The sequence below is a fragment of the Miscanthus floridulus genome, chromosome 5 (assembly GCF_019320115.1).
Source record: "Miscanthus floridulus cultivar M001 chromosome 5, ASM1932011v1, whole genome shotgun sequence".
NCBI classification, from domain to species: domain Eukaryota; kingdom Viridiplantae; phylum Streptophyta; class Magnoliopsida; order Poales; family Poaceae; genus Miscanthus; species Miscanthus floridulus.
The window spans coordinates 138,977,069-139,001,042 of record NC_089584.1 but is presented as its reverse complement, the minus strand read 5'-3'; the positions used below and the strand labels follow the sequence as shown (position 1 = coordinate 139,001,042).

Genomic DNA, 23,974 nt, shown 5'->3' with positions numbered 1-23,974 from the left:
GGAGAATGGCCCGAGGCATGGAGGTCGTGGAAGGAGGAAGGGGGAGGCAGCAGCGACCGGCGGACGGGGAGCGAGCGAGCGGACTGAGGAAGTGGAAGCGAAGGGTCACGGGTTGGATGCGAGCGGGAGTTCACGTCCGCGCGGTGGAGTCGTTCCTGTGCGGGTACGTCCGGACGGAACGGACACCCCCAAAGTAGCAATTTCGATTCCCTACATCCCCAATCCCCTTATCAGTTCTCTATCTACTCCTAAATCCACCTACTCCCGGCGAGCGGTGGCGGGCTCCTGACCTACTGGTCCTTTGCGTCCTAAATTCCTCGATTCAGGTTTAATTGGACATTATTATATTCCCCTCAAAAAAAATTGAACATTATTATATTATTGTCAACAGTAACTTATCATAAAATAAATTATAGCTTTTAAATAAATTTTATAGAAAGGATAAAACATAAATTGATATGTAACATTTTCGTCTTTGTTAACACGTAATATCATTTTTCTCGTTGCAAAGCACATACATGTTTGCTAGTTCCGTTAAATGTGTTACATTTATTGTAAGGTAAAGGTTACCTTCTCGGGGACACGATGAAAGTGAAAGTTCACTTAATAAAGTAAATTTCTTTGAGCTGTTAAATATGCTAGCTGCAAACTTTGAAGAGGTTGCTAAAGTCGTTTTGAAAAATGCCCTGAAGAGTTATAAGTTAAGGAGAAAGACATCATCATCCGCTTATAAGCCATAAAAGATCACACTGTTAAAGCAAAATTGTTGTTCTCTTTAAGCATTATGTAATTTCTTAGTATTAGTTTGTTCCATGCATATCTTAGACTTGAACAATTTGTACCTTTAATTATCTATGAACTATATTTTGGATCTTTGGATTAGACTCTTTTTGGGAGATGGGAATACCCAACTCCAAAGTCCTGGCTCCGACACTGGACAGAACTGCGAGGAATTTATGATAGTGTAGGGTTTAAGTAGAAGTGATAAGGTCGTAGATGTGAACCTTCTAGTAATATCATGGAAGCATGTTGCATACAAGATTGGACTAAATACACAATAATTCATTAATCAAAGTGAGGGCGATTATATATATATATATACAGGCATGAGTCTGAGAGCCCAAGACTAGCTAGGGTCAAGCATACCACTATAACGCAATCGGTCGACACATAATACACGCGAGACAAAAGGCTAGAGATGTTATATGTAAGTTTACAACACTAACATTGTTCTTAGTACTTGCAAGAAATAAGCATGTGGAATCACATGTGGTGTCTAAAAGAACACCTCATGAGTTGCCTTTAAGCTTTCACGGAGAATAGAGATGTTTGGTTTGAGGAGGCTGTCCATCACAATAAGCCCATTTCTGAATTTTGATAGGATGACTCCATGGTGCTTATTGATCATGCATGTCCTTGTCAAACATGAGGTGGCCGTACCCTTCCATTCCTCGACCAAACAAAAATTTGAGAAGTGGCAATATCACCTCTCATCGTGACGATATCACCTCATCATGTGTTTGGACTACTCCTCACTACATGTCGGCGAAGAATTGGTAGATCCTAGCATTGTTGAAGATCAGACGAACGGCGGCGGCAGTGGTAGCGACGCAGAGAACCGAGGAGAAAACGATGATCCCCCAATGCCAAAGTCTGTTACATCTCCCACCGCTCTTCCCTTTGATCTGCATGCAACACAGTACCATCAAATTTATCACTCATGCATCCCATTACTGTTCCGACAGATTGAAGTCTTCAGCATGCATATCCTACAGCAACGAGCCATCAGGTTGTCACCTTTAGGATGACCATGCTGGGGAACGTGAAGGTGAGCGGGACGAGCGCGAAGGAGCCGACGAGGTTGACGAAGTCCCCCATGAACGGGAACAGGGCGGTGACGAAGACGTTGAAGCCGAAGACGAGCCCCCGCGCGCAGAGGCGGCGCGTGAGGTTGTAGCGGGAGAACATGCCCTCGCCCAGCCGCTGCAGCCGCGTGTCCATCGCCTCGTGGATCGGCACCGTGAACAGCTGCACACGTACGTCCACCGACTTTTGTTAGCGCCGCTAACGTACGTCGTCTATGTTGCTGGCCGGTGCGGCCGGCGGCGCACGTGAAATTAAAGAAGCTAGCGTGCGTACGTGTTGGGACACAATGCTCTGCAGGAAGGCGGTGGCGTTGATGAGGACGGCGGCCCACCTCGGGCCGCCGAGCTCGTTGGGGAGGTACTCCGACACCGCCGACCCGTACGCCCAGTACCCCGCCACGCTGATGCCGTAGTACCCCGCGGCGCCGGCGGTGTATTGGAGCAGCAGCGCCAGCCTCATGCCGCGCACCGCCGGCTCCCGCACCGTCGACTGAAATTAAACCGCGAGACCAAAACATGTAAAGCGTCACACACGTCGTCGGCCGGTATGCACGCACCGGCACGTCACCGCCGAGCTCGATCGGGACGAGTTGACATCAATAGAAGAGAGCGATGCGAACCTGTATCTCCGGGAGCAGCCCGGACGTGTTGCAGACGAGGATGGCAGCGACGGCGCCCAACGCATTGAATACCTTCTCGGCTTGGGTTCCGTGGACGTTGTAGTCCTTCTGCTTGTTCGATTTCCCTAACAAGAAACGACAGCAAATCTGCTAATTTGTTCTCCCAAGTCCCAATACTCAGATAGATTCAAGCGCAGAACGATATCCAAACACAGGAGAGGGAGAGGGAGAGAGAGAGAGAGAGAGAGAGAGAGAGAGAGAGAGAGAGAGAGAGAGAGAGAGAGAGAGAGGACGGAAGAGATTAACGGCGATCACCATCTCTGATCAGGATAGCCAGCAGAGCGACGTCGTACGCTAATGTTAGCGCGGCCGACGCGGCGAGCCAGTTCCTCATGGCAGAAATCGTCGGCACGAAGTAGGCGAAGGCGAAGTAGATGAATCCCGTCGCGGTGATGAACCACTGCAGCCTGGCAGGGGTGTGGGTAAACTCCGTGTTGATTGCCTGGTTAATAATTACGAGTAGTGTGACTAGTGAGGTATACGGCGTTAAGCGTGGCTGCTGATTCCTATATGTGTTTATTTATTATAAAATCTGAATACACTGGTCAGATATAGTTTGTACCTTGAGTGCTCTTGCGCCTAGCAAAATGAAGCCCATGTTGCACAGAAGTAGAGTGGTGAACTGCAGGAACCAAGTGATGTAGTACATGTTCCTCCCTTCAGAACAAAGCATAGAACATATGAGATACTCCATCTGTTACAAATTGTCGTTTTAGTTTTGTCCTATGTCAAACTAGTCGAATTTTGACAAGTTTATCAACATCTAGTTCTATCAGTTTCATTAAATCAAACTTGAAATATATATGCATTGACAGTACATTAATACATATATTTTTTTTCCTGTAAACGTTAGCATGTCTGTCTATAAATTTGATTAAATTTAGAGAAATTTAACTTAGTACAAAACTAAAACGACTTACAAAGTTACAATCTGAAATGAAGTCTAAAACATAGTAACTTGTAGCTATGTGCGTACCGAATACGAAGCCCATGAGGTCCCTGTAGCGGATGAACCTCTGTCCGTCTACGAAATGGAGGCCGGCGAGGAGCCAGTTGGCGTACCATGCGGCGGCGCCGACGAGCAGCAGGCAGGCGACGCCCCAGGCCCAGCCCAGGGGCACCATCATGAGGTTGGAGAAGCTGAGCACGTAGGCGCAGTTGAAACCGATCACCATCAGCAGCCCCACCTGCTGCCACGAGTCTGCAGGCGGGCAACAACCAGCATACGAATACGATTTCTTCAGAATCGCGTCAGAAAATTCTTTAGAACAGCTAGCATGCATGCATGTTTCAATCGGTTCGTACCTGTGTCTACCGCATGAGCAGTAGCCGGGATGCTGTAGCCGCTGCCCTGCTTGAGCTCGTGGCCTGCAGCTTCAGTGTCCATTGAAGAACCAGCCATTGCTCCTCTTCTCTTGTCACCTGCTTGTTCCAAATGAGCTAAGCTAGCAGCTTGCACGGCCCAGGAGGGACTTGGCCTAACACACTGCATTTATAGCCGATACGGCGATGCATATTTGGGCAGGCAACGAGCGAAGATGCGAAAGCCACGTTGCTGATTCGTCCCCGGGTATACAACAAATAAAATAAAGCCCTATTTGATTTCCGCTAAAGAAAAGGTTAATTTCCACTGATAAGCTATCCAAGCTAGAAAAGAAAAGAAAAAAACTGATATTTCAGCACCAATGCCTTTGGTTTCGAAAGTTCAGGCGCTAGAGCTCCCATAGACGACAGAGCAAAGAAGGGCTAGTGTATCGGTTGCGATTTCGTTCTGTCCTCATCAGCGCTGTAACGTCGTGCTGCTGTTACGTAGGAGTAGTGTCTCCTCGTCCTCGGTGCCAACTTGCTCTCTCTCCGCGCGTCGGCCGTCTCCTCCTTTTCCGTGTCCGTTAGTTGAGTGGCAAAAAAAAGGTTGCGTGAGATAGCGGCGTGATGTGGTGCCGGCGGCCACCGCTGCGGGCTGCGGCGGTGGAGGCCGGAGGCAAAGGCAAGGCTGCGCTCATGTGCTGACCGGTGCCAGCTTTCGGGCATTGGCGAGGAGTAACGACTGAAACCGGCGGGAAGGCAGTCAGGCAGGTCAGTTGGGGCGTGTTTGGTTGTTCGCTACTTCCACGTCCTGGTTTCGCTTGTCAGCTTGTGCGTATTAACTCAGAAAAAAGTTTGTTTGGTTGGTTGCTTGCTGTTACTGTGTACGATAACTTCACTCATGCAAATATACGGTTTCATCGTGGCTCCGCAGAGAAGGCCATTTCGACCTTAACTCGGGAGCTTAGCTAGGTGGATTCAGCGTACAAGACGCTAGCCCACACGTTAGTCCCATATGGTCCATGGATAGTCTCTGTATCCGCTCATACAACGAACTAAATATCTTCACAGAGTCATTGCATCGGCAGATACAACCAACCAAACATGCTTCTCGTTCGAGCAACCAAACACACCCTTGATTTCTGCCTCAAGAGTGTTTCCACACGATTCTATATTTCCATCACTAAGAATTTGAGCTACCCTTATTTTCTCAGTACACCACCTGCGGCCTGGGGCAGACAGTCGACGGGCTCGACGGGAAAGGCTGCTGCAGCGGACACGGGCTGGCCACGGTCATGCATGGGGTCCACGGGCCATGGCGAAAGCTTTACCCATTCTTTGGGTCGATGACGGCAACGCCTTCGGGTGCCGTTTACTTCCTTGGAAGCGTCTATCGAAAGGCCCCTCTCCCCTTGCGCTAGTCGCGCGGCGTGTTCTTCCTGGGTGTATAACCTTGACCTTCTGGTCAGGCGACGACAGCGTCAGTGGCGTCGTGCCCCTCCTTGGAGGCGTCGCTTTGGAAGGTTGTGCCCTGTCGATCTGTGGCAGCGGCCGGTGTCGTGGCAAGGAAGGTGGAGACCTAGTTGAGGATTCGAGTTATTGGTGTCCACAGTGATGGAAGACAGCCAGGAGGAGTGCGTTGACGCAGCAAATGGAGGGCTTGACGTCTGTTTGCTAGTGGAGGGCGGCGGTCTGTTGTGACCGTGTGCCAATTGCGGCCATGAAGATGGCGAGGAGACCTACGTGGATGGCACCCACAGAGTTGGCGAGGAGGCCGACGTGGGATGTGGTGACTAGCAGATTTGTGTTGCCAAGGTGTCGGTGTTTTCGGACCATAGACGAGTAAATTTGTATTTGCCCGTCTGGCTCGGATGGTGTGCTCGGAGGACACAAGGGTTTATACTGGTTCGGGCGGAACATCCCTACGTCCAGTTCGTCGTTGCTCGTGTTACAAACATTTGGTTTACAGTAGGGGTTACAAACAGGCGAGAGAGGAAAAGGATCACAAGTCTCTGGTGGAAGGAGTGAACGAGTGTTGAGAGCTCGATTGCCGTTCAGTCGCGTGCTCGTGTCATGCTCTTGTGTTCCGATCTCGTGTTTTTCGCCCCCTCCATGAGGCGCCCTGCTTTCCCTTTTATAGACGAAGAGAAAGTGCGGGTTACAGAGGAGGAAAAGTAGAAGAACCAGAGAGAGAGGAAGGCTTCCAGGGTCGTCGGGTCCTTCTTCTCCTTCATGCGGGTCTCGTTGATCCTATAGATGTCAACATGGACGGCTCCATGTCGTGGCGCTGTTTGTCACTGGCGCCATGCGCAGGCGTCATCTGCCGGTCATGGCGCTCCACTCCGTCCCGACGGACGTCGTGGTGAACTGATGCGCCTGTCAGCGTCCGTACGAGGGTTAGGCAGAACAGTACTGGCACGTCCGACACTGTTCTTGATGTGCATCCCTAGGTATGACCCGTCATGGCAATAGATCACATCGAGGCATGCCAGCCTACTCCCTGGCATCAGAGTTTTAACCCAGGCCCATACGCTTGGACCTGAAGTGGTTGGCAGCGGTATGGGTCCCCGTCGAACGAGACGGAACCCACGTCCTCGAGGACGCGCGAGACGGAGCCCGAGGTCAGACGAGACGAAGCCCATGGCCTTGGGGTCGGGCGAGACGGAGTCTGCGGCCTTGGGGTCGGGCGAAGAGCCCGCGGCCTTGGGGTCGGGTGAGACGGAGCCCGTGGCCTTAAGGCTGGGCGAGACGAAACCCGTGGCCTTGAGGTCGGTTGAGACGAAGCCTGTAGCCTTGGGGTCGGGCGAGACAGAGCCCGCGGCCTTGGGGTTGGGCGAGATGGAGCCCACGGCCTTCGGGTCAGGCGAGATGGAGCGCGCGGCCTTGGGGTCGGGTGAGACGGAGGCCGCGGCCTTAGGGTCGAGCGAGACATTTTAATACGTCTCGAGCCATCCGGGAAGGTCAGCGTGGGCACTAACTTCCTTGCTTTGGGTATCCCTACTATTAATACCCGACACGAGGCCCCAAGCCTGTGGAGGAGTAGAATACTCCTTTGGAGGCTTTTCCGGACAGGAGGAGTCTGAGGCCTTGGCCTTCTTTTGGTAGCCCACGGCGTGACCTGGTAGGACGGTGATTTCCTTTTGTCGCGATTGGTTTTCTTGGGGGCATGCAACCGTGGGATTCGGGAGGTCAAAAAGATTATTCTTGATTCTGGTCCCCTAGGACCCGATCGGTCCGTCGTCGTACTATCAATGTTTTTGGACCACCGACGAGTAAATTTATATTTGCGCGTCTGGCTCGGATGGTGTGCTCAGAGGACACAAGGGTTTATACTGGTTTGGGCGGATCGTGCCTACGTCCAGTTCGTTGCTGCTCGTGTTACCGGCACTTGGTTTGCAGCAGGGGTTACAAACAGGCGAGAGAGGGAAAGGATCCCAAGTCTCTGGTGGAAGGAGTGAACAGGTGCTGAGAGCTCGATTGCCGCTCAGCTGTGTGTTCGTGTCGTGCTCTAGTGTTCCAATTCGTTCATTGTTTTTCCCCTCGATAGGGGCGCCCTGCTTTTCCTTTTATAGGTAAAGGAAAAGTATGGGTTACAGTGAAGGAAAAGGAGAAGAACGAGAGAGAGAGAGAAGAAGGCTTTTAGGATCGCTGGGTCCTTCTTCTCCTTCATACGGGTCTCGCCGATCCTATAGATGTCAACAGGGATGGCTCCATATCGTGGCCCTATTCGTCACTGGCGCCATGCGTAGGCGTCATCTGTCGGTCATGACATTCTATTCCGTTCCTCAAGTGTTTTTTCTGATAAAACGGAGGGGCTGAGCCATGCCACGTTTTTCCTCGATGGACGAAAACGTGGTGCTTTGTTGAGCTGTTAATGGGCTAGTCTGAGTGGGGCCCTGGCTTCCCGTTCATAGGTGTCTAGCATGGGTCAGCTGGTGACCGACTCTAGACTCTTGGCGACCAGTCCATATAGTTCTTGGGTCCGTTCGGCCGGTCCCAAGGGCTCGTTGTCTTTCTTCGAGGAAAAACCATGGACTGGGAACCGACCAAGACTCGAACATGGGCCAGGATGCCCACGGCGCTCATGCCAGGAGCATGTTGACGCTCAACAGCGGATCGACCACCTCAAGGGTGAGCTTCAGAGGAAGAGGGACCCGAAGGTTGTAGCAGAGGGTGTGTCCATCAGGCTCGCCGTGGAGGTCAGTCGGCGCCAAGAAGAGGTCTAGCGCCTAGAGGCCAAGGTGACCCGACAACACGATGAGGTACGTAGGCTTTGGGCGGATGCGGATGGTAAGTATCTGGTTTCCCTTGTTGTCTTTCTTCCTGGAATCTGTGGTAAGACTTTTGACACGGTCGGTATGTGACTTGGGTAGGTCTCGATGACAAGCTTGGGGTGAAAGTGGTGAAGAGTCATAGCCTAGAGAAGGAGCTCAATGAGGTGAAGGACACCCTCTAGAAGGAGAGCGATGAACATGACAACCTACGCGTCGCCATCTAGCTGGTCTTCGACGAACTCGAGCTGGCCCTAGAGCAGGAGACAAACTCACTAGCAGTTCGCGCCACCTATATCATGGACTAGACATGTGATGTCGCAAGGAGTGTGCTTCACTTTGGTGTTCATCGATCGTTCATGATCGCCCATTCTCATTACAAGAACATCGATCTGGCAACGATGAGCCAAGGCTTCTCGCCTATCTATTCCGATGCTGAGCTAGACGACATCGTGAAGGAGGTGCCCCCTGGCGCATGACCTTTGTGCCAAGATAGAAGATGAAATCATCCCCTCGAGGGGTTAGTTTAGTTAGATAGGTCAGGTGGTGCACTTGTAATAAGTGGACAAGTTCCAACCCTTCTGTTTCGTCTAAACAAACTTGTTCTTTTGTTTCATTTGAACAAATTTGTTCTTTCTCCCTTTTTATGTGTAAAAAGGGTTTAAAGTGTTCCAACCCTTCCTATTGTTAAGACCATAGAGCTCGAGGTGTAGGCGGGAAAAGCTGGTCATGCTGGTAAGTAAGGGTGCCGTAGCCGCTGGGGCATAGGTTTCTTACAGTCCGACCAGTTTTACTCGGTGTTCGTTTTCACAAACCTTGCCTCTAGGTTTTTAATGTGAGAAAGAGTCAGGCATGGTGACTATTTTAGAAAGGGTATCTATATACCCTTATCAGCGCCTGAGTGAGACCCAACCCCTTGCCATTGCCAGGGTCAGGTTTCACTAAAGATTGAGGAGACGATAGCAAAACTGGTAGGAGAAAGCGTTTTTTGTTTTAGAAATGTTATTCTTAGTTTTCGTACGTACACCTCCCTAGGGTCCGAGCCATCATTCTACGACCGTGCATTTGGTCTCCTTGCGAGTCCAACTTCCCTCGAGCCCCCACGCATTGTAGGGGTTCGGTCGAGGGGTCGGCTTTGTGATCATCACCCCATCCATGGTTTCCGCAATTGGGGGGTTGAGCTAACGTCACTTTCCTCGATGGCTCGAGTGTCACACTCGGTGAGCTCGCTAATGGGCATGTCCGAGTGGAAACCAGGTCCGTTGTTCATAACGGGGTTGGTATAGCCCTCATGTGGCATTCCACTGCTCCTTAACCCACCTCCTGGTGGATGCTCGAGTCATTTCAGAGAGTGACTCAAGTGGCCCGCTGGCCTCCCCTCGATGGAGATTCTGTGGGCATGGCTCAAGGTTAGGATCGAACAAGAAGGTCGAGATGACCCTGTCCGCTTCTGAGCGGGTTGGGCAAAGGCCACTGGGGCTCATCTACATTTTCTCCCCTGGCTCTATTCGACATGAGGCGGCCTTGAGCCCTTCACGGGCTGATCTTTGAACCCCGGTCGATTGCTACTCATGTTGAATGAGACGACTACCGCTTTGTGACGCGATGCGAAGCGTTGTGACACAATAATTGCATATGCGATGCTTGGATGTATGAGAATGGATGAATGAATGCTCATGCACTAGAAAAGTAAAGTGGGGGTTGGTAAAGTTACCTCAATGGCTTGAGTGGTGGGTTTCTTATCAGATATGTCCGAGTGGAATCCAGGTCCGTCGTTCGTGATGGAGTTAGCATAACCTGCATGGGGCATTCTACTGCTCCTTACCTATCTCTCAGCAGCGGCCCAAGCTGTCCGATCGACTTGGGTGACCCACTGGCCTCTTCTCGATGGAGATTCCATCGGTGGGCCCCTCCAAACCCTTCTTGGGAAGGTGGAGGCTAAAGCTTTGGGTGAGGGCAAAAAAACTTTGATCACGTTGGTGAGCAAAAATGCCATAGCTGCTAGGGCGTAGGTTTCTTGAGGTTCAACCAGTTTTACTCAGTGTTTATTTCCGCAAACCTTGCCTTTACGTTTTTAATGCGAGAATGGGTCGAGCATGGTGACTATTTTAGAAAGGATATATATACCCTTATCTAGCCCCTCTAAACCCTTCTTGGGAAGGCGAAGGCTAAAGCTCAGGGTGCGGGCAAAAAAACTCTGATCACGCTGGTGAGCAAAAATGCCATAGTTGTTCGATGTTCCAGGCATTGATAGAGACTTCATCGTCGATGGTCTTGAGCCCCTTGCCATTGCTAGGGTCAGGTGTCACTAAAGATCAAGGAGTCAATAGCAAAACCGATAAGAGAAAGCATGCATAGATTTAAGGGTAAAAGCGACGTAGCTATTCGATGTTCCAGTGTTGACAAAGGCTTCGCCCTCGATGGTCTTGAGCTTATAGGTGCCTGGTTAGAGCACCTCCGCGATGACGTAGGGTTCCTCCCATGGTGGAGGGAGCTTATGGTAGTTCTTGTAGCTTTGGACGAGGTGGAGCACCGGGTCTCTGATGTTGAAGGCCCGATCCCACACTCGACGGCTATGGTACCGGCATAATGTTTGTTGGTACTTGGCCGAGCAGAGGAGGGCAACATTGCGTGCTTCTTCTAGCTAGTCCATGGCATCCTCGAGGGATGCCTTGGCTCCCTGTTCATCATATGCCCTGACCCTCGACGCTCCATAATCGAGATCTGTTGGGAGGATAGCCTCGGAATTATAGACCATGAAGAATGGCGTGTAGCCGGTGGCCCGGCTAGGGTTGTCCTCAGGCTCTAGAGCATCACGGGAAGCTCCGCTACCCATCATCTACCAAACTTGTTCAACCGGTTGAAGATCCTAGGCATGAAGCCTTACAGGACCATGTGGTTCACGCGCTCGACCTGCCCGTTTGTGCGGGGGTGCACCACGGTGGCCCAATCGACGTGGATGTGATATTCATCGTAGAATCGGAGGAACTTCTCCCTAGTGAACTACGTGCCATTATCCGTGATAATGGAGTTCAGAACTCCAAAATGATGGATGATGTCAAGGAAGAATAGCACGGCTTGCTTGGACTTGATCGCAGAGATCGGTTGAGCCTCTATCCACTTTGTAAACTTTTCTATGGCGACAAGCAAGTGCGTGTAGCCCCCGGGTGCCCTCTTGAGAGGTCTGACCAGATCAAGCCCCCAGACTATGAATGGCCACTTGATGGGGATCGTTTAGAGTGCTTGGGCTGGTAGGTGGGTCTACCAAGCGTAATATTGACACCCTTCATAGGTGCGCACAATCTGTTCAGCGTCAGCTACTGCGGTCGGCCAGTAGAAGCCTTGTCAGAACATGTTTCTGACTAGGGTCCTAGCTACGGCATGGTGCCTATAACACCTCTAGTGTTACGAGCTTGCTAAGCACTGAGATTATGGCCTGAGAGATGGATCTAATAAATATAGTGCGCTAGATTACTTAAATGCTTATATGTGTAATGAAAAATCCTAACGCGAAGAGTAGAATAAGTAGTTCTAAACATGCTTATATGTTCAAGTCTACCATTGGTTAGTTTGGTCTCAGGGTTCACGATGTTTGAGTTCTCAGTCTCCTGTTTCTAGATCTGTTGGACATACGCCATGTTTTGGATAATCATTTTTTTGTTGTTTCTCCATTGCCCTCATCTATCCTGACTTCTAGATTAAGCCTTGGTTGTACTAGGTTACTCTTAACCATGTATCCCTAAATACCCAAGTGATTTAGTATTTGAAGCCGTGTAATCTTACGTGTAATTTTAGATATGCAAGGTGCAATCGCATTTCCCTTTCTGATTCTTGTTTCGAATCTCAGGACGAGATTCTTTTAAGTGGGGTTGGTTGTAACACCTCTGGTGTTATGAACTCGCTAAGCACTGAGATTATGGCCTGAGAGATGGATCTAATAAATATAGTGAGCTAGATTACTTAAATGCCTATATGTGTAATGAAAATCCTAACGCAAAGAGTAGACTATGCAGTTCTAAACATTGGCACGAAAGCAAATTTTATAAACAAAAATTAAATATAATTTGTATGTAGTACCTAAATAAAGTTTAGAGTGTAAGTGTAGTAGATGAAAATGCAACATTAATTTTTAGAGAATAAATACTATTAGTTAGTAATTTGGGAAGTTCAAAAATCGAACTTGGGATTTAAGAACGGTCATTTCGTTGCCGGCAAACACTTGAACTTGTGTTTAAAAGTATCATTTTTGGTGAACTATATTGGACAAACTAATTAGGAAGTTCTTAGATATTTTGGTTCTAAAAGTTAGTATGTAGTATGGGCTAGGTCATGGTATAATTGTTAGTTGAATCTGGCAAGGTTGAGACCATTTAAAAATTCAATTAAAAGTGTTAGGGGAGGTTAGTACCAATCGAACATTGAATTCCTGTGAGTCTGAAATGATAATAGACAATGCTATTTTGTCATTTAAATTTTAACAAAAATGCCTAAACATTAGTTTCATGTTTTGGCACCATTGGTTGCATCAAAGTGAGTACTTTTCAATGGTATAGGGGTTGGTTTAGTTGGTATGTGTTTTGATCATCAATTAATTGGTACAAAAAGCTAGAAAATGATGTTTGGACAGCTAGTCTAAGGTCTTGGGCGCCGGTTGGCGGCACCAACTTGGCATGCCCATATTTTCTTCTCTAGTCTACCTTGGTCTGAGTATTTTGCTCCATCTAGTAGCCTTAGGTACCATCATCAGCTTGGCTGAGTTGGTTGGGTCATAACTGAGCTAGATCGGTCGTGGTTGAAGCTTTAAAATTCATGCATGTCACATTTCAAGCAGTCTGGTGCCGTGGGCGTGGTCACCACGTGTCCACCCCACGCCGTGCACTTGGTCATGTCTTGCGTGCCACGCCATCGCATTGGGTTGGTTGAGCCTTCTTGGCTTGGCTGAGGCCAGTCGCAGCGGGCCGCTAACCCCATCCTGTGCCCCTAGTCCTGCCTCGCGTTGTCGCTCTGGATGCCTCTATGGTCGTGCTGCTGCTGTCCTCTATGCCACATCGTAGAGCAGCCGCTGCTACTGCTGCCCTCGCGGTCTTGCGTCGTGATGCTGCTGCCTGTCATGTCTCCGAGCACATGGGTTTGCCCCTTGCTATCTTGCGCTGTCGCCTTGCCATTAACGGTGCTACGGCCGCGCATGCCATGCTACCCCACCGCTTGCACGCGCACGTTTTGGCTTTGGCTCCTGAGCACGTGTCACCCTGGTAGCATCAATAGCTCCCACCAAGGTGAGGACAGACCGAGCCGGACCTACCTCTCCCTCTCCTTAGCATTTTCTTCCCTGTCGCCATGGCCGACGAAGCCGCTTCCTTAAATTCGGTAGATATAGGTCACCTCATGTCGATTCACTACCTCTAAGGCTCCGCCTGTGAGTCGTCTAGCCACTTGGCCGTACCATGCCTTGACTCGCACCACGACAAACTCCAATTTTGGAGTCGCTCACCGCCGGGCCTCTAAGGCCGCATCGGCAAATGCCGAGAGCATTCATCCACCCCTAGAGCCTCACGTTCAACCAATCGCATCACAAGCTTCGCCTCCCTCCCCACTTCACCCTATGCACCATTACCTAATCTCTACCACCTTCATGCCATAGCTGATGTGGTGGTGCCATCGTGGAGCACCGCCGCACCCCTCTAGTCGCATCCCGATGCGAAGGTGAATTATTTTAGGGTCATTTGTGCATGATTGCTGACTACGTGAATAGCACGCATAGTGGACACGTGGTTTCGTTACAGCGAGGACTTTTGTGCAAATGCGTCAGCACGCGTGCGGGCTCCCCTGTGCGTGGGCCACGCCTCGTTGGGCTGCAAGGCCGAATTTGCTTTTTCTTTTTCCTGAGAAATTAGAAATAGTTATATCATGTTAATTCTAGGCTAATCTTTGATAATTAATATCAATTCATGTAAGTGTCCAAAAATTATAAAATAATTTTTGTTGAGTTCCTAAAAATGTTGTCTATCTGATAGTATGGTTAGTTTATACATGTTTGTGTTGATGCTAAGGTCTATTAAATCATTTGAAAGTGTTTAATGTTATTTAGATTAATAATTGTAGGAATTTTTATGGCAAATTGGTAATAGCTTTGGCCATGAAATTTTTAAAGTAGATTCCTAACATTATTAGGTGCTCACTATAATTTTTGTAGCTCCATAATAATTAGTTTGCTAAGGTAGCTAAATGAGCTCTAGTTCAAAAATATATGTTTAAATCAATAAAATGCCGAAACACCTATGGATTTTATAACTAGAACATTGTGGGAAATTAGCGCCTAGTTCGACAACCTAGATATGTAGCTCAGCACGTTAGGGCTATCTCGTTAGCTTGCGAGGCGTAATCGAATTTCTAAGAGTTTCGGTTGTCGTTGATTATTTACATCTATGCGTTGCATCCACATATATCATAATAGGAACAACGATGGATCATGGAGATGACCGAATTAGCGGAAAAGATGGTGCCTAGATGATCGTGTCACCATGATGGAATGCTAACTTTTGGTTATATCTTTCCCAGGCAAGCCCCGGTGCATAACCCCTATTATTCTGCACTTTATCTTATGCTTGTACATTAAGTTTTAAGGAGTTAAATGAAAACCACTTGCATATATATATCATTATCCTTTGAGTCCTACTAGTATGACAGGATCATGTCGACTGCTATGCTATAGGACTCCGGTAGAAGTCGAGTGATTACCTGTCACTCACGAGAGATAGGAAAGATATTATTGTTGTTATTATATTACTATCACATGGAATATATATGAATGATAATTGGAGACCGGATGGAATGGTAGTTTGGATCTAGACTTGGCTTGGCATTCGAGCGAGGCTTGGATTGCACTTGTTCCGCCGATGTCAGTTAAGGACCGGCCGTTGCATTGGGTTATAGGTAGGTCACAGACTTATTATCCTGAGCACATACTTGTTTATGGGAGCAGAGAAGGCTCATTGCCCTCTTATCATGGGTTCCGGCTCTTTCTAGACCGACTAATTAGAGGCAGGGATGGTGGAGGTCTAAGCACCACACTGAGTCTAGGACTCAGGTGTGGAGGCTTGGAGTCCAAGTTTGGACGGGGACCTAGACCCCTTGACAACAGAGTGATGGGTTGGTCCTGCTTGTGCCTAGGGTACAAGCAGGGCGTGTGTTTCGGGGTACCTAGCTAGGCACATTGATTCACAAATCACCGGGTAATCCGATACGACTTGTTTACAATCTAGCACCATAGTAAGAACTGAAATATGAAAGATGGTAAAATAGTTTTGATTGCTTACCACCTGCTTAAAAGTAGCACAGGTGCTTACATAGAATGGTTAGTTAATGAACTAATGATGACTGCTAATAAAATTGAATATAAGGATGCACGCTTAGTAATGCTTCATGTAGATGCAACAAACTCACAAGCCAGTCAGCCTTGCATATCCTTAGAGTCTTTTTTTCCTCCTACGGGTAAGTCTTGTAGAGTATAATTGAGTACTTAGGATTTGTTCTACCCTGTTGCAGGTGGCAAGAACATGTGGAGCTGACACTTATGTGTGGAAACCTCCTGGTGGGCTCAACGAGGATTTCCTTAACGTTATGGACATAGAGTTTTTTTGAAACTTCCACCTAAAATGTTTTACAATGGAAAAACGTATAACCTGTTATGATGTATATAATGGATCATCGTGTTAAAGTTTAACTTGTCAATAAATGATTTTATTTCCCGCCGAAACTCTGATAACATGGTTATATTCTGCTGTTATAAATAATAAATATTATACTCTGATGTTGCATGGAAAGTGATGTAAGAAATGGCTAAAATGTTGTAAGCTTTATTCTTCCATTTATGGTCCTGTTGAAAAATGTAGATTTTTGGGTTCTCCCATGGGGTGTGCTCGATAGAACTGCCTAATGTATCTCACCTTTGGGGTGCATAGTGTCTAATTGAAAACAAGCACCTCCGAAAGTGAGTTATTTCAGGCGGTTCTGCCACAGTGTCCACAGACCCCACCGTGGATATCACCCAGCAACTGCTTCCCTTGTTCGATGGGGATGCAACGCTGTAGGATCCCGGTGTGGCTTTGCCTATAGAGCTCGCCCTTAATAACGATAAAGGACTTACACGACGCGTGAGCCACCGAGCCTCCATTTTGACCATCGGCAGTGCCTCACAGAGAAGGCATCCTCCATTCTGCTAGAGGGTCAGGCTTTGTTGCCAGATCCTCGTCAAGCTCCATGACTTTGGGGTCGGATGGATCCGCCGACCAGTTAGCCCTTGAGCCCAAGGCAGGTGGCCCATCATTAGTTTGTTTTGGCTCCTTGTAGCGGATCGAGGGCTTGTACTGATCACTGGCAAAGACACCCGCCGGCACCAGCTCTCGGTAGGACGCCATTTTCATCAGCGCATCGGCCACCTCATTGAGACACCTCAGGATGTGATTGTGCTTGGGACCATCGAACTTGACGTCCAACTAGCGGACTTCTCGGCAATACACAGTCATCTTGGCGTTGTGGCAGCTTGATTCCTTTATGACTTGGTCGATGACCAACGGGGAGTCGCTCCAAATGTCAAGCCATCGGATACCAACTTGATGGTGATGCATAGGCCATTGATGAGTGCCTCATACTCGGCCATATTGTTGGAGGAGGGGAAATGGATGCGAACCATGTACCTCATGCGTATCTCGAGGGGCAAAAGAAAGACCAGCCCCATGTCGGCGCCTTTTTTCATTAACGATCCATCGAAGTACATCGTCCAGTACTCTTGGTCGATGACTGCTGGTGGCATTTGGATCCTGGTCCACTCTATAATAAAATCAACCAGCACTTGGGACTTGACAACCGTCTAGGGGGCATATGAAATGCCTTGACCCATCAGCTTGATTGCCCACTTTGCGATTCTTCCTGTGGCATCCTGATTTTGGATGACCTCACCGAGAGGGAAGGACGTCACAACCATCACTAGATGTGACTCGAAGTAGTGACACAACTTCCTCTTGGCGATAAGGATGGCGTATAGGAGTTTCTAGATTTGGGGGTAGCGAGTCTTAGAATCGGACAAGACCTTGCTAATGAAGTACATGGGATGCTACACTTTGAGGGCGTGTCCCTCTTCTTCTCGCTCTACCACCAGGGCGGCACTGACCACTTGCGTGGTGGCTGCAATGTAGAGCAGAAACGGTTCCCTATCGGTCAAAGGGACCAGGATTGTGGCTTTCGTCAGTAGCTGCTTGACCTTGTCAAGTGCCTCGTGGGCCTTAGGTGTCCATTCAAAATGGTCGGCCTTTTTCAGAAGCCGATAGAGGGGGAGACCTCGTTCACCAAGGCACAAGATAAAGTGGCTGAGCATGGCAAGGCACCCTATAACTCACTATACCCCATTTATGTTCTAAATCGAGCCCATCCTCATGATGGCCAAGATCCTCTCCGGGTTGGCTTTGATGCCATGCTTGGAGACGATAAAACCCAGCAGCATACCCCTTGAGACCCCGAAAATGCACTTCTCAAGGTTGAGCTTAATGTCATTTGCTCGAAGTTTCATGAAGGTCTGCTCTAGGTTGGCTATGATCTGGTGAGCCCATTTGGACTTGACCACGATGTCATCCACGTAGGCCTCAATGGTCCACCCGATGAGATCCCTGAAACACTTGAGCATGCAGCGTTGGTATGTAGCCCCCATGTTCTTTAGGCCAAACAGCATTGTGACATAGCAGTATGATTTGAATGGGGTGGTGAAAGATGTCATGAGCTAGCCAGACTCTTTCATCATGATTTGATGGTACCCAGAGTACGCATCAAGGAAGCAAAGGGTTTCGCACCCTAGGTCGAGTCGACTACTTGGTCTATGTGTGGCAAAGGAAACGAATCCTTTGGACATGCTTTGTTGAGACCCATATAGTCAACACACATTCTCTATTTCCCACTCTTTTTCTTATAAGAACGAGATTGGCTAACCACTCGGGGTGGTATACTTTCTTGATGAACCCATCTACCAAAAGCTTTGTAATCTCCTCGCCGATGACCCTACGTTTCTCCTCATCGAAGCAACACAGGCGCTGCTTTACCGACTTAGAGCCTAGCCTAATCTTGAAGGTGTGCTCGATGACTTCTCTTGGAATACCTAGCATGTCTGAGGGTCTCCATGCAAAGATGTCTCTGTTGGCATGGAGGAAGTCGGTGAGCGCGCTTTCCTATTCAAAGGAAAGCATGGTGCCCATGCACACCACTTTGCCCTTAGAGCCACTAGGGTCTATGAGGACCTCCTTGGCGCCCTCTATGGGCTCGAAGGACCCAGCTGACTACTTGGGGTCAGGCACTTCTTCGACAACCTCCTCCCTGATGGCCGCAAGCTCTTTGGAGGCGACAATTGCCATGGCGTGTTCGCAGCACTCGACCTCGCACTCGTAGGCGCACTGGATTAAGGTGCCAATGGTGATGACCCCGCATGGACCCATCATCTTCAACTTCAGATAGGGATAGTTGGGGATGACCATGAACTTCGCATAGCATGGACATCCTAGGATGGCGTGGTAGGTCCTATGGAAACCAACCACCTCAAAGGTAAGGGTCTTAGTCATATAATTAGTCAGATTCTCAAAGGTGATGGGCAGATCGATCTGTCCAAGCAGTACAGCCTGCTTTCCAGGTATGATGCCATGGAAAGGCGCCCTAGTCGGTTGGATGCGCAATCGGTCGATGCCCATAGCGTCAAGCATTTCAGCATACCATCAGCACCTTCGTGAGATGCTTCATGCCAATGATCGGGTCGACCATGAGCGGATATCTTCCTGGCTATGAGACGCTTTCTGGGTGGTCAGTCTAATCAAAGGTTATGGCGGACTCCAACCATCGGAGGAAGGAAGGCGTGACCAGCTCGGTCATATAGACCTCGCAGCATGCAAGCTTCTGGCGGCGCCTGGAGTCGTAGGCCACTGAACCTCCAAAGATCATGAGGCAGCCATCCAGCACTGGAAATCTACCATCCTTCCCCTCGGCATTGTCTATTGCTGGCTTAGGCTCCTTCCTATGCTCCCCCTTGTTGGAGCCTCTGGACAAGAACTACTTCATGAGGACGCAGTCCTTGTATAGGTGCTTGACGGGGAAAGCATGGTTCGGGCATAGCCCTTCGAGCAGCTTCTCGAAGTGGTCCGAGGTACCCTTGATGGGCTTCCAACCCCCCGTGCGGTCGGCAGTGGCTACGAGTGAGCCCTCATGTCGCTGCTTATTCTTCTTCTTGTTGGGGCGGTTGGAGTCTCCTTCACCGGCGTCCTCGTCCTGCTTTGCCTTGCCCTTGTGGCGGTCAAAAATTGCCTTGACCGCCTCCTCGCTAGAGGCATGGCTAGTGGCGATGTCAAGAAGCTCCTTGGTGGTTCATGGGCCCTTACATCCTAGCTTGTGAACCAAAGACTCGCAAGTGGTCCCATACAGGAAAGCTCCTATGACATCGACGTTGGCGACGTTGGGCAGCTCATTGCACTGTCGGGAGAAGCACCGGATGTACCCATAAAGAGTTTCCTCAGACTTCTATTGGCAATTTTTGAGATAGCATAGGTTCCTAGGATGCGCATATGTGCACTGGCACTTTCCTATGAAGATCTCTTTTAGGTCCGCCCAACATTCAGTTGGGCGAAGGGTGTTCCAACCATGTTCGTGCTAAATCGGCCAGGAACAATGGAAGGTTGTGGATAATAAAATGGTGGAGGCCAAGACATTCACACACTAGGACTATAGCACATGGCCTGCCACCTTGTTATGCCTAGTGGACTGACACATCCCTATCGGGTCGCTTTGAGAGCACACGCTAGCTGGCATCATGCTCATGTCGTCAGGACAGGGAGCTCTTGGCCTGCTGCACCGCTGCATGCTTGAGTAGCTTGCGAATCATGTGATAGGACCAATGATCCTCAGGTGTCGAGGGCTCCGAAAGCCCCCGGAGCAAGGCTGCCATGGCAACGATGTTCTGACTTGCCCAGGTGAATTGTGGGAGGGCTTCGTCGTCCACAATGATCCTCTAGTTCACGTCGCGGGCCACGACACATGCACGCCCACCGTCTCCATGGCGCTCTATCTCACTTGAGCTCTACATGTTCTTGCTCAAGATGGAGTCATGCTTCATCGAGCTCTTGGTGTCGTGCCCTCAGCTGCTCTACCCGTAGGCAAGGTGGGGCCCCTGCATCCCCCTCGACCTCATCGTTGAGGTCATCTATTGGGGTAGCCCCTCCCTCATGGATGCTTTCAATGTATCCCTCGAGGGTACTTGCCATGAAACATTCCTACGAGGGGTGATGGCTCCCCCTGCTGGAGTCAAAGTCAGAGGGTGACTCTAATTCTCCCGCGAGAAGGTCGTGGGAAGATTCCGTGACGTATTCAGTCATCCCCACAAACTTGTCATTCGTAGGGGATGGGGGTGTGCATTGCACCACAAGGTGGCCAATGGTCTCTATGGCATGGTGTAGACCAAACGGGAGTGCTGTCGGGGCGCTCTGAATGAGGTATTCTAGGGAGAGCAGCTCTCCTCTAGCAAGCTGTGTCATGACGTTGGTGGATGAGAAGGTGAGGCGACATAGGTCCTCCCAAGACAGTTGGGGTCCTAGGAAGGCGCCGAGTTGGCGCTCTAGCCTCCCATAATCGAAGCCAAGGAGCTAGTCACTCTCAGAGGTGCGAGCCTCCCATGCGTGCAGCTGTAGCTCCTCAAGCACCTCGACGATCACGTCGAGGCCGGCAGAGTGGAGAGGTTGGACGACGACGAGAACCTGCGTCAACAATCCCTCTGTCATAATGATGAAGTCTAGGTTCTTGAAGTGCACGTGTGTGTTCGGGACCCAGCTGACACCATGACTAGCCATCCGAGGCCTGATGTCAATGTCGACACGCGCAAAAAGCCCCTACCTAGCGCGCCAACTGTCGGTGTTTTTGGACCACTGATGAGTAAATTTGTATTTGTGCGTCTAGCTCGGATGGTGTGTTCGGAGGACACAAGGGTTTATATTGGTTCAGGCAGAATGTCCCTACGTCTAGTTCATCGCTGCTCATGTTACCAACACTTGGTTTGTAGTATGGGTTACAAATAGGTGAGAGAGGGAAAGGATCCTAAGTCTCTAGTGGAAGGAGTGAACGGGTGCTGAGAGCCCAATTATCGCTCAGTCATGTGCTCGTGTCATGCTCTTGTGTTCTAATCTCGTGCTTTTTCACCCCCCCCCCTCCATGAGGCGCCTTACTTCCCCTTTTATAGACGAAGGGAAAGCGTGGGTTACAGAGGAGCAAAAGTGAAAGAACCATAAAGAGAGGAAGGCTTTCAGGGTCACTGGGTCCTTCTCCTTCATGCGAGTCCCGCTGATCCTATAGATGTCAACTAGGATAGTTCCATGTCATGGCCCTGTTTGTCACTAGCACCATGCATAGGCATCATCTGCCAGTCATGGCGCTCCACTCCATCTCAGCGGACATCATGGTGAACTGACGTGCCTATTAGCATCCGTAAGAGGGTTAGGCAGAACAGCACCGGCACGTCTAACACTATTCTTGATGTGAATCCCAGGTATGGCCTATCATGGCCATGGGTCACATCGAGGCATGCTAGCCTCCTCCCTAGCGTTAGAGTTTTGACCTAGGCCCAAACGCTTGGATCTAGAGTGGTTGGCGATGGTATGGGTCCCTGTCGAACGAGATGAAACCTACGTCCTCGAGACCAGGTGAGACAGAGCCCGAGGTCGGACAAGACAGAGGCCACGGCCTTGGGGTCGGGCGAGACGGAGGCCGCAGCCTTGGGGTCGGGTGAGACCCTTTAATACATCTCAAGCCATCTAGGAAAGTCGGCGTGGACGCTAACTTTCTTGTTTTGGGTATCCCTACTATCGATACCCGACATGAGGTGACCTGTGTGGAGTGGCGGTGGGCGGTCCTGCTCTGCGGCGACCGTTCCGGTGCAAGGAGGTGCTCTGATGGCTGCTGGAGTTGGCGTGTGGCACTTCTACCTTTGTTGAGGTAGCTAGGTTGCTAGAAGCCATAGGGTGTCTATGTGGATCTTGGTGACGGGGTCGACTTGGTGAGTGCCAGAGGCAGCCGCCCACGATTGGGTTGGCAGCTTGCTGCAGACTACGGCGACTAGCCCTGCTTGGCAGTGGCTAGTCCATGCATGGGACAACGTCTTCAAAGGTGGTGCAAGCGGATTCAATTATGGGAAGGCTACATGGCTCGCAGTGGCCTACGGCGACTAGCTCTGCTTCGCAGTGGGCTACCTTGGTGTGGGACTTCATCGGCGATGATAGTGCGAGCGGTGATGATGGTATTTCATCTTGACGTCTTCGACGTCTGGGGGACGACAGTATAGTGTGGCAACTGTCGATGAAATATGGTCGATAGTCTACCTAGGGGTATGCCCAAGGTAGTAGATTATCGGTAGAATGGTATGCAAGCTACGAACGAGATGGTGACGCAAGACAGACATGAGGTTTTATCCAGGTTCGGCCGTCGTGAGGGCGTAATACCTACGTCCTACGTCTGATTGTATTGCTGTATGTAAATGAGATGATTTTTGAGAGGGGTCCCCTACCCACCTTATATAGTTTGGGGGTAGGGTTACAGATCTAGAAACTAATCCCAACCAGTTACAATTGCCATAGGTGGTCGAATAAGGATTCCTATTCTAACCGACTAGGATCTTGCTTAATCTCCAAGTCTGCCTTGATTCCTTGCGTGGGACTCCGAGCAGATCGGCTGGGCCACGCGTCATCTTCTGGTGGGCCGGACCCCCTGGTCCGGGCTGGCCCAAACCTAGCCGTAAGGGTATAGGGGTTAATACCCCCAAAGCTAGTCCCCGAGCACCATGTATTATGTTGCGACACGTCGTTTGATCTTCTTCGGCTAATGCGGTCTGTCTTCATGTCATCTCCAACTGGTTGAAACACTGACCAAGCAAATGTGCCAGTATTCTAGTCAGCATAGAGAGCAGTAGACCATGATTATAGCCGAAGATTCTGGTTGTCTGAAGAATGCATGGTGCTCTAAAGAAAAAAGAAAAATATTTCTTTCCTGATCAAGTGTGCCCACTTGTATTTCTGAAAAGAAATGTAAGTGACCCTTGTACAGGAGTAGTTATGGCCAACAGTCAGAGCGTAGGGGTCGATAAAATAAGCACATTCACCGCAAGGTGAAGTGTGCCCACTTAGTCCTTGAGCCTGGTAGTAGGTGACGTAGGCACATGGTGCCAGGGTCTAAAAATAATTCCTAGTTAAGTTGAGAATCCAATCGTCGTACAAGCGATACAAGCTGCACCATAGTCGGGACAGTCCCCGAGCACAAATGTAGTCAGGACAGTCCCCGAGCACGAGGGCGGTCGAGATAGTCCTGAGCATGAGAGTGGTCGGAACAGTCCCTGAGCACAATGGTGGTCAGGACAGTTCCCGAGCACAAGGATAGTCGTGATAGTTCTCAAGCACGAGGGTGGTTAGGACAGTCCCCGAGCACAAAAAGAGTGTGGCAAAAAACCATATGTCACTATTACTATTATTTTATGTATTTATTTATTTATTTGATCTGACAAGTCTAGTCTGACACGTCTGGTCAAAAAAGTAGACGGGTATAGCACGTTATACTGCCTTTTGTCTTGTCAAGCAAACAGTTGCATGGCACCTATCAGTAGGTGCGTCAGCGTGGGCCCTCCCACACTGGCAACGAAGAGGCGCATATATTGGCGTAGATCTCGAGGCTGAGTAATACTACAAACATGAAAACAACCGTCTGCGGCGTGTGTGGTTTGCAGTTATAAAAATCAATGCAAAGAAGCATCTGGAGGCCACGATGAAAGATCGTGATGGCTGGAAGGCGTAAT

General features: G+C 49.6%; 1 protein-coding gene across 1 annotated transcript; it reads right to left on the bottom strand.

Moving 5' to 3' along the window:
• Positions 1-1,086: 1,086 nt before the first annotated feature.
• LOC136453832 (proline transporter 1-like) lies at positions 1,087-4,249 on the bottom strand. Its single transcript, XM_066454388.1, has 8 exons — positions 3,851-4,249; positions 3,522-3,746; positions 3,108-3,202; positions 2,801-2,987; positions 2,486-2,610; positions 2,140-2,355; positions 1,798-2,028; positions 1,087-1,685 (listed from the first exon to the last, which is right to left on the bottom strand). The coding sequence occupies exons 1-8, from the start codon at positions 4,035-4,037 to the stop codon at positions 1,536-1,538; spliced, it is 1,416 nt and encodes a 471-aa protein (XP_066310485.1). The 5' UTR covers positions 4,038-4,249; the 3' UTR covers positions 1,087-1,535.
• Between the last annotated feature and the right edge of the window lie 19,725 nt (positions 4,250-23,974).